An 11,802-nucleotide genomic window follows, 5' to 3' on the forward strand; every position below is an offset into this window, starting at 1 on the left:
CTGCTTCCACTCATGGTGGAAGGCGAAGGGGAACCAGCATGTGCAGAGATCACATGGCAGGACAGGAAGCAAGAGAAGAGAGAGAGAGAGAGAGACAGAGGATTTTTAATAATGGCTATGTTTAACAACCAGCTCTCACAAATTTTCGGTTAACAATCAGCTCTCACAATTTAGCCCTTTAATGGCTTACCAATGCCATTTTGGATAAAGTTCAAAATTACTCTTTGACTTAGAAAGCCCTCCAGCATCATTTCATGTCATAACATTCTTCCCTGTCCTCGAGATGTTCTTAACACTCTTCACCACTACTTCCCTAGCTAATTCCTTCTTTAAGGCCTCCTGACTAGATTAGCTCTTCCTGTTTTATGGTTCCATGCAACTCTGTACTTATACTTTTATAAGACTCATGGATACTTGTAATTACTTTTATAATAAATAGCATTGATTTAGTACTTACCATGTACTGTGCACTGGGCTAAGCATTTACTCAATCCTTAAAACTGCACTAGGTACCATTCTTACCCCAATTTATAGATGATAAAAAGGAAACCTAAAAAGATTAAGTGACTTGCCTAAAGTTATCCAGCTATTATGCAAAGGAGTCAGGATGGGTGCCCCGGTTTGAGTCGAGAGACAATGTGCTCAGTCACTCTGTTCTACTGCATCAAGCTATTTGATTCTCCACTTTCCCCATAACAGTATATTCTCATAGAGGATAAGTACCATGTCTTGTTTTGTTTACTACCGTGTCTTCAGTGCCTAGGGCAGTGCTTGGAATGTAAGAAGCATTCAACTATTTATTAAAGTTGCAAGCAAAATAGCACTGTTTAAAATACTAAGTGGTTTTCTAAAATATCTGTCATTTATGAAAGCCTGGTTCTATTGTATTGGCAAGAATATGTGCATCTGTTACAATGTTAAATTTTTTGTTATTTATAGGTTATTATAATTTATTACTAAATTAAGCTGAACTTAAATTCATCTTATGGGCTACATCTCTCACCCTTTGTGCTGAGAAAAATCCAAAAAACACATCCAAAACATGACTAAGGTTACTGCTGTACAAAAACATTATACCAAAATATAAAATTTTTTATTGTTTCATCACAGATAATCTAAAGATTATTTAGTAATGCCAAATTAACCCCATTAGTTCATTCATTCACTGATTCACTCAGAAAAGTTCACTGAGTGCCTAACAGGTACAATGCTAGATCCTAGGATAAAGTAGTGAAAAACATAGCTCCTACCCTGGAGAAACTTAGTGTAGTGAGGGAGATAGGAAAATAAACCATTAGAATACAGTGATATTAGTGCTATATGATCATATTAATAGCAACATTTAACCCAGTCTTTTATCATGAAAAACTTCCTTAGTAAATGGGATTCCTAACAGTCTTAAGGAAGTAGAATTTGGTCAAGTTAAGGTTCACTTTGAGGCACTGATTTCATAATTAAGGAATTAATTTTAAAAAGAGCTTTAAAAAAGAATTAAAGAACTGAAAAATAATAGCAGATAGTCTTCGTATGTCTGAAGAGTCTTATACAAATGATAATGCAATGATAGTACTTACTTGTTCTAAGTTTTTATTGAGGCCCTGACAAGAAGAAGAATGTGCTTAACTAAAGCTTGATTTTTAGCTTAGGCTTTAGGAAACATTTCCAAACCATTAAATATTGGAACAGAGATCTTTGAAATGAGAACAGATTATCATTAAGAGGTGAGGGCTAGGCAGAGAAAATGTCTTTATCAGAAAATTTCTATTTTCTAACGAAATAGGAAAAGAAAACATACAAACTGTAGAGACATAAAAATGTTAACATCTTCAGATCAGGATATGTTTGAGATTGAGGGGGATGGGAACAGGATATGGGAGGTTGCTGACTGTAAATCTGGACTATCATCTCTTTGTGCCTCTCATTGCTGGTAATATGAACAAACCTACTATATGTGATATAGTCAAACCTGTTACCTAATGAGGCTTCATTTGGGGGCTTCTGAACCACATGATCTTCCAACTTGGATTTTATAGTTTTTTTTAAACACTAATCAGTTCATAATTAATACTTAAGGGATAAGGTAGTCAAACTAAAGAAGAGTTGAACTCAAACTTATTACATGTGAATGCTGATTCTTATGTTCCAAGTTAACCAGTAGAATTTTTAGAGACAGCCCCTTATATTTGTCTCTTCCTTAACAGGTATATACTGGGTGCAGATCAGTATACAGTTGACTCTTGAATAATGTGGGGATTAGGGGTGCCGATCCCCCAACCACACAGCTGGAAATCCACATATAACTTTTGATTCCCCAAAAACTTGACTGCTAATAGCCCACTATTGACCAGAAGCCTTACCAATAACAGTCAATTAACATAGATTTTGTATATTATATGTATTATATACAGTGTTATAATAAAATAGAGGAAAGGAAATATTAAGAAAATCATAAGGAAGAGAAAACATACTTCCTATTCATTAAGTGGAAGTGGTTCACCATAGAGCATCTTCATGTTAAGTAGGCTGAGGAGGAGGTGGGAGAGGAGGAGTTGGCCTTGCTGTCTCAAGGTTGGCTGATGCAGAAGAGGTGGAGGAGGTGGAAGGAGAGGCAGGAGAGGTAGGCACATTTGGTGTAACTTTATGAAAACACATTGTAATTTCCGTCTGACTTTTTTGCTTTTTCATTTCTCTAAAAATGTTTCTGTACTATACCAATCCTTCTTCCCCATTTCCTCTATCATGGAAGGGTCCATGTCATAGAAGTCAAAAGCAGTCTTGAATAAGTGTCAATTTGTTTTCTAGCATGTGTTCAGAAACACTCATCTCCATCAAATCATCTTCTGTTAATTCCTCTGGTGTGGTGTCTATTAGTTCTTGAATTTCTCCAAGTTCCATATCTTGAAACCCTTCACCACCACCCCCACCACCTTTTTTGCCATATCCACAATCTTTTCCATGATTTCCTTGATTCACTGTCACAAATCCTGTGAAGTCCTGGACAACATCCAGACACACTTCTCCAGCAGGAATTTATTGTTTCGGGCTTGATGGTTTTCACTGCTTTTTCTGTGACAACAGTGGTATCTTCAATGGTGTAATTCTTTTAGACTTTCATGATGTTCTGTCAGGGTTCTCTTCCATAGTGTTGACAGTCCTTTCCATAGAGGACCCTGCATAATGAGCTTTAAAGGTCCTTCTGAACCCCTAATCTAGAGGCTAAATCAGAGACATTGTATTTGGTGACAAGTAGACCACTTCAAGACCTATGGTATTAAACTTATGGGGTGACCAGGGGCATTATCCAATATCAAAAGAACTTTAAAAGGCAGTCCCTTACTGGCAAGGTACTTCCTGACTTCATGGATAAAGCATCAATAGAACCAATCCAGAAAAACCATTCTCATTGTCCCAGCCTTCTTACACAACCAAAAGAATAGCAGCTGGTGTTTATCTTTTCCCTTCAAGGCTGGAGGTTTAGCAGCTTTATAGATAAGGGCAGTCCTTATCATAAACCTGACTGCATTTGCACGAAACAGTAGAGTTAGCCTATCCCTTACTGCCTGAAATCCTGGTACTCCCTTCTCTTCCTTACTAATAAATGTCCTTTGTGGCTTTTTTTCCAGAATAGGGCACTTTCATCTATATTAAAAACCTGTTCAGGTAGGTATCTTTTCTCCAGTGATTTTCTTAATGGTTTCTGGGAACTCACTGCTGCCTCTTGGATGGCAGAAGCTGCTTCTCCTGTTATCTTGACATTTTTTAAGCCAAACCTCTTTCTAAAATTATCAAACCATCCTTTGCTAGCATTAAATTCTCCAGCTTTAGATCATTCACCTTCCTTTTCCTTTAAGTTGTCACACAATAACTTTGCTTTTTTTTCTTAAATCATATTAGAAACTATAGGTATGCCTTTCTTATAGCAATCCTCCACCCCCACATAAAAGCTGCATTTTCAATGCAAAATAAAAAGGTATTTTGCAAAAAGTGCAATGCTTTTGTGCCTGCTGGCATAGCTGCGTCAACAGCCTCACAAATTTCCTTTTTTTTTTCAATGGTCCTGGTTTCATTTATCTTGAAATGGCAGGCAACAACAGCTGGAAGCCTCAAGCTACAGTATACATCAAGCAAGTCAACTTTTTCTTGTATTGTCATGACTTTTCTCTGCTTCCTGGGAGTATGTCCAGCATCACTAGTGGCACTCATATGGGTCCCATGGTGTTATTCTAGGTTTATGGTATTGCACTAACCATGAAGAAAAATATTCAAGAACCACAAGAGATCACTTTTTACCATGATACACAATTTAACTGTGTATCAGTTAAAACTGAGACAAAACTGCTTGGGCAGAGATGATCAGTGTCTCATGAAGTTTTAAATGAAACTTGCAACATTTGAGCTAAACACAATAGCAACAGGAGATAGCTACAAAATTATTACAATAGCATAGTATATACGACACTTAATGTTATGCAGTTATGATTTAATTTTGCATCTACGTTTACTTACATTTCTCTCTACTATGAATAGAGAGCCATTATAGTCTGTGTTTGTATAAATTTTAACTTTTTATAATTTATGGTAGCGAATGATAGAATAGTATCTACATATATTTTAGGTATTCATGACATACCTTTTTCTTAATTTTTAAATATTTCTACATGGTTCATCTGCAAATTTTTTTGAATTTTCTCAAATCTAAAAAAAAATTTCCAATAAATTTATCAGAAAAATCCACATATGATTAGACCTGCACAATTCAAACCCATTGTTCAAGGGGTCAACTGTATTTTGCATCTGAAATATTAATAAATATGAAAGGAAAAACATTGCTAAAAATTCTGTATTTGTATTAGTTTAGCAAATTTTTGTTGAGTCCCTACCGTTTGTAAGGCACTATGCTAAGTGTCAAAGATAAATAGATGAAAAGATATGTTAATGATCCCTATCCTCGAGAAACACATAATCCTTTATTTCACTGGAAATTTATTAAAATGGAAAAATTACAAAACAATGTGGTTTAGGTATCATAATGATGGAACACAGAGGAAGGAGTACCAGAATCTGCTTAGACTTTGCCTGATAAAATTTAATCTTTAGGTATCTGATTTGTCTTGACCATTTATACCAGCAGCAGAGCAAAGCATTGTGAAGTTACTCCTGCTTATAATGGTTCTACATAAACTTGGTCTAGATCAGTTTAGTCATGTTTTACTTTACTGTGCATGTTAAGAACTAGGTTGGGAACAAATATCTCTCTTTAAAAGCTCAGAAAACTCACCAAAGTCAGTTTTTTATTTTTTTGTAATTTATAAAAATTACCATGAATTGGTTTCTGTTTCTGTGTCTGGATATTGTGAGTTTAAAATTTTTTATGTAAATGGATGACACTTTAAATTACCACCTTTTAAATTTCTTTTAATCATTTAGGTGCAACTAAAGTGTGACAGTTGGAATTTGAGTTGCCTTTTTTTTTTTTTTAAGGTTTCCTTTGGATCCTAAAAGAAGAAAAGAATGGGTTCGCCTGGTTAGGCGCAAAAATTTTGTGCCAGGAAAACACACTTTTCTTTGTTCAAAGCACTTTGAAGCCTCCTGTTTTGACCTAACAGGACAAACTCGACGACTTAAAATGGATGCTGTTCCAACCATTTTTGATTTTTGTACCCATATAAAGTCAATGGTAGGTAATATTACTCTCCTTTTTTTTTTAAACCATTTTTAAAACCCATTCCTTTTTGTTTATACAATGGAGCAATTTAGGATATACTGAAATTCATACATAGTAATACACCTCAAGAAAGTTAGACTCTTATGCAGTAAAGGTGCAGGCCAGAATTAGAGCTCGGGTCTCCTGACTCCAATATTCTTTCCCCAATCCAAATTGTTTTACTATATTGGAATTTTAATTACTACCAAATATTATTAATAATTGTACCACTGGTAAGACAGAAAACATACAAGTAATGAAACCTCCAGCATCACCCTGCTCTGATTTTAAGATGACAAACACCTAACATTTGCTAAGTGCTTTAAGGGCACTTAGGGCACACCCAGAGTTACACCAAAGGATGTCAGTTCAGAGGGAAGAAGCATCACAGAGAATTTATAGAGCTCAGGCATTTAGGCTGGGCTTAAAGACTTAGAAATTTGGAATTCAGGAGAGCATTCTTGACCTTGCACAGAACAACTGCAATTGCATGATGAGAACAAAAGCCAATGGGTTGAGGGGTGAGTGGGAAATAATAAAATGTTAGCAAATGATATTGAAAAGGAAAGAGAGAATTAAGGTACAAGATGAATTAATTAAAACGTTTTATCTAGTAAGGGAAGATCTGATCAGAGAGGAAAACCTAGCTGAGAAAGACAGGGTCACGAAAACGTAAAAGGGAGAATGAACACAAATACAGGGTTTAGCTTTGAAAAGTAGGACAGATGTGTTTTCCTCTGAGAGAGGAAAAATAACTGCTTCTGTTATTTCTGACAGTTAAATTTGTAAATGTACATAAGTTACTATCTGAATGAGAGCAGAGGTTGTGGTGAACTAATTATCACAGATCTTAGAAAAGCTTCATGAGGGCAAGAACTTTGTCCTTTTTCACTTCTGAATCCTTACCACCTCAAATAGTGCCTCGGATATAATATGCATTCAAATTTTTATTGAATTTGAAATATACTTTATTTTTGACATTTTGATCATTTATGCATTCAATAAATACAACTAAACTTCACATTATGCCAGAATCTATGTTAGATGCTGGGGATATAAAGATCAAAAGAGTCCCTGCTAATATCCTAGGCAAAGGGACCAGCTGTAGGTTTCATGAGGACAGGAACCATATTTATCTGAATTGTTCACTGCTGCGTCCCGCGGAATTCACAGTATGTGTTTCAATAAGAGTTTATTTAATGAATTAAAGACAAATTTATGAGGATATGATATAATCTGGGAACTCTTAAGTAGTTTAGTAGTTTGCTGGAATATAAATAAAGATGGTGAATGGCAGAATAGAGTGAGATCCTAAATGGTATAGTACTCCATGTAAAGAATTTTCTTTCCTTTAGATAATGGGTAGGCGAAGAGGGATTTAGCCAGAATGGAAATGCCAAATCTGCTAGAAAAATTATTCTGGTGGCAGAATATGGATTAATGAGGATCAAAACAAGGTAGAGAGATTAATAAAGAATAACATGGCTAATAGAGTAACATAGTCAAGCCAGATATGATATGGGCCTGTTGTAGGTAGTGGCATTAAGAATGATGGAGAGGGCCGGGAAAAGCGGTGGCTCACGCCCGTAATCCCAGCACTCTGGGAGGCCAAGGCGGGTGGATTGTTTGAGCTCAGGAGTTGGAAACCAGCCTGAGCAAGAGCGAGACCCCGTCTCTACTAAAAAAATAGAAATTAATTGGACAACTGAAAATATATAGAAAAAATTAGCCGGGCATGGTGGCGCATGCCTGTAGTCCCAGCTACTCGGGAGGCTGAGGCAGTAGGATCGCTTGCGCCCAGGAGTTTGAGGTTGCTGTGAGCTAGGCTGACGCCACGGCACTCACTCTAGCCAGGGCAACAGAGTGAGACTCTGTCTCAAAAAAAAAAAAAAAAAAAAGAAGGATGGAGAGGAAAGAATTCATGATAGAAATATTTAGGAGGTAGAATTAATAGGACGTGATGACTATTTGAATAAAAGAGATAAAGAAAAAAACAGGCTCCTCAGGTTTCTGATTTGGGCAGAAATTTCCTAGCCAGCTATTAAATCCTTGAAGATGTAACTGAACAATTAATAGAAAAGTCTATTTAGAAGCTTCATACTTAAAAATATGTTTCTATGGATCTTACCATTTTTATTAAGTAGGACCCTGCATCCGAAATACTCATCAAATTAAGAAAATAGTATTTAACTAAAAGGGGGATCAAATTAACATCACTGATGATAAACAAAATGTCTAAATACATACTAAATTGACCTTAGTAAGTACATTGCAAAGAGTTTTTAAAGTCTTGGTAGAATCATATTCAATAATTTGAAGAGACCTTGGAAGTCCATTGTCAATTTTCAAATCAGTGTTTGAATCTCTTCGGAGAGAGAACAAAAAGAAAATAGATGACTAGAGTTAATTCAACCAGTTCAGAAACTTAATCCATGATTACATGAGATGGGCTGCTGCTGCTTCCTATCAAACTTTTAAAATTGATTCTTAAAAGAATAGTTTACTGTTATCCAAAACTGGACAGTATTTATTTATTTGTGATATTGCATAATTTATGTTCAACCCTCTAATTTTATTGGGCTCAGAAACTCAAGTCAAGGAATCTTTTGAAGAAAAACAACACTTGTACTCCAGCCGGACCATCTAATTTAAAATCAAACATTAGTAGTCAGCAAGTACTACTTGAACACAGTTATGCCTTTAGGAATCCTATGGAGGCAAAAAAAAGGATAATTAAACTGGAAAAAGAAATAGCAAGCTTAAGAAGAAAAATGAAAACTTGCCTACAAAAAGAACGCAGAGCAACTCGAAGATGGATCAAAGCCACGTGCTTGGTGAAGAATTTAGAAGCAAATAACATATTACCTAAGGGCACATCAGAACACATTTTACCAGCTGCCTTCAGCAGTCTTCCTTTAGAAGATTTCAAGATTCTTGAACAAGATCAACAAGATAAAACATTACCAAGTCTCTAAATCTAAAACAGACCAAGAGTACTTTCATTTAAGTTGAGCTTGCATAGCACTTGATGCCCATTCTTCATTCTTTTCAGCGACAAAGATATTTATGGCAATTATGCCAAAATTCAGTACTTAATAAACTTTTACTTGAAGTAACATTATTACTGTATAACTTATGAAGACTTGATTACAAAAAATAGAAAATTTTATGAAATTTTCATTTGAAAATGAATGGAAGTGCCTTACACGAGAATTACATACTTAAAAATTTTGCTAGCAAATTGTATGTTTGCAAAGTGTTTTTGTCTTTTTAAACTACTGTTAAAGAACAGCTTATGACAAGTAATATGTTTAATTTATATTAGAAAAGAATTTTTTCCTGTACCAAAGTTGGGATATTACATTCTAAATAAGATACGAAGTAGGAGTTAACCAATATTAAGTATGACCTTAAAACTACTGGGTTTTGTATAAATTAAATTATTATTGGCACTATGATTTAAAAATTTATAGAAAAAAAACCTGAGGTACGGGGCAAACTTTTTAATTTAAACTTTCTGTATATTTTTACCAGTAAAAGCGAGCTTGGCCTCTCTCATAGAAATAGATTTTAAAATAGGTTGTAAAATATTTTGAAAACAGTATTTTTGAATGTGAACTACTCTTGAGTCATCCAAACTAGGTAAGGCCTCAAGTACCTCAGACTGGTAGTCTGGTAGCTGATTATATTCATCTTCTAAGAAACTATGTAGTGAAATAATACAAAATTCAGGATCTAACTTTTACCTTAATGAAGCAAATAGATAAATGTATACTACTCTTTTTCTCATAATAAAAATATTACATTTCCAACCTCAAAATTGGTGCTCCCATGTGTGTTGATACCAAAACTCTTAAGCTTTTTTTTTTCTTTTTAACTACTTTATAAATACATTCTATACCTCAGAAATATTAATAGCATACCAGTATAATGGGCTTTTTTTCTCCTCATAAACCTACAGTAAAATTTAATCTCAGAAAAGTACTTACTATATCTTCACAGTTTATAAGTTAAAATGTAATCAATTTATCTTACACATCAGTTTGCTTTTTATCTCCTTTTTTAGTAAGTCAAATAGAGCAACCATAGTACATAAGGGAAATGAAATGTAGTTCTCTATAAAAATATATGTACGTCTGTGATAAAGCTATGCAAATACTCATTATTTTACAATATAGAAGTATCAGAACTATTCTTATGGTTGCCACTTGAACAATTAAAGGGTTTGCTTTATTTCACCAAATGTTTAATAGGAACACTTTCCTTCAGTTTTGATCAAATTATGTAAAAATTTATGAATATGAGTTATTGATAAATAAGTTATTAATTATAAGTTATTTAACCCTAATTCAAGCTTGTGATACAAACATAGGAAAGTAGCATATACCTAATCATAAGTTGACGTAAATCTTTTCTATAAAGTAATGACTACTGTACAAATAAAAAAAACTTTCTGTTTGGATTGCCTACTTTTTTTTTTAAAATGACATTTGCTTGGATCCTGGCAACAATCTATTAGCACTCTCTTTTAATAAGGAATGCCTCCCAAGCAAATGCAAAGGTAGGAAAAGTCTCTTTTAATTCCCATGAGGTACTTACAACAAATATTTATGAAAATCCTTTTGTGTATGGTATAAACCTTGTTAGTCACTTTATCTTAAGTATTAGATGTAGTTCCTTAGAATTGTCATTATATGTTTTTTTTTCTAATATAGTTTCAAATACCTTTTCACCAGTATATAATCATCAAACATTTGCTGACCATATCTACTTTATAACTCAAAATAAGTTGAGCAAATAATCATTTGAATAAAAACTATTTTTTCCAAGTATAGACTCTCATGTGGTTCATCCTCCCACCCCAAATACAAAACACTATTTAATGCAGCCCAGTTCCCATCTTCAATAATATCTTGATATCTTAATATAACATATTAAGTCTATACAAACCCACATTTGCTAATTGATAAATAAATTATAGAAAAAGAAGTATCACAGAGGTTCAGAGAAGGTACCAATTAGTATTTTTTGTGATTTAAGCTATTGTGTTTATGAGTTAGTAAATTGTTATTATGGTAAATTTATTTCATCGGGTATATTTTTGAGGAATAAAGTAGAAAAACATGAACCATGACATGTAATTTGAGCCCTCCCCAGCTCCAAAACTGCATTGTAAATTTTTTATCACATATTTACAGCTATGTTTATATAATGATTTTATAATGTTCCAAAAGAGAACCTTTATTTAAGATATTCTTTTGAAAAATAACTGACGGAAAACCACAATTTCAGCAAAAGGAGAACTAATAATCAACTCAAATTGGGCATTATTAAAGAGAATTTGGGGGAAAAATTATAGTATCGATGACAAGATAGAGGTGAGGAGGCCCCTTTGTGATTATTTTTAATAGTTTGAGATATAATTCGTATACCACAAATTCACTCATTTAGTATGTGCAATTCAGTGGATTTTACAACTGATTTCACAGAGTCATGCAATCATCATCATCACAAACTAATTCTGCAACATTTTCATCACCCAAAAAGAAACTCTGTATACATTAGCTGTCAGTCTTCATCCCTCCCTTCTCCTCCCCTCAACCACAGCAACTATTAATCTGCTAGTCTCCATAGACTCGCCTCTTCTGGATATTTCATATAAATGGAATCATACTCCCATGTTTTCTTCTGAGAGTATTATCATTTTAGCTCTTATATTTAGATCTATGATCCATTTTCCCTTTTATTTTTGGCTGACACGTAATAATTGTACATATTTATGGGATACAGACTGATATTTCAATATGTGTGTACAATGTGTAATGATCAAATCAGGGTAATTAGCATATCATCACCTCAAACATTTATCATTTCTTTGTGCTGGGAAGATTCAAAATCCTCTCTTCTAGCTTTCTGAATAAATTATAGTTAACCATATTAACCCTACAATGCTGTAGAACACCAGAACTCATTCCTCCTATCTAGTCATAATTTCATATCTGTTAACCAACCTCTCCCATCTTCCCTACCCTTTCTAGCCTCTAATATCCACAATTCTACTCTACTTTCATGAGCTCAAAATATTTTTTTAGTTCTCA

General features: G+C 34.1%; 1 protein-coding gene across 1 annotated transcript in view; it reads left to right on the forward strand.

The window, feature by feature from the left end:
* THAP2 (THAP domain containing, apoptosis associated protein 2) overlaps positions 1-8,956 on the forward strand; it is a 12,256-nt gene extending 3,300 nt beyond the window's left edge. The window contains exons 2-3 of the mRNA XM_012642067.1: positions 5,482-5,677; positions 8,290-8,956. Coding sequence (XP_012497521.1) covers positions 5,482-5,677; positions 8,290-8,679 — 586 coding nt within the window. The 3' untranslated portion in view covers positions 8,680-8,956. The remainder of the gene's footprint in view (positions 1-5,481; positions 5,678-8,289) is intronic.
* Positions 8,957-11,802: the final 2,846 nt, after the last annotated feature.

This window comes from Propithecus coquereli, unplaced genomic scaffold (genome assembly GCF_000956105.1).
Source record: "Propithecus coquereli isolate 6110/MARCELLA unplaced genomic scaffold, Pcoq_1.0 Scaffold172, whole genome shotgun sequence".
Taxonomy (NCBI): Eukaryota; Metazoa; Chordata; class Mammalia; order Primates; family Indriidae; genus Propithecus; species Propithecus coquereli.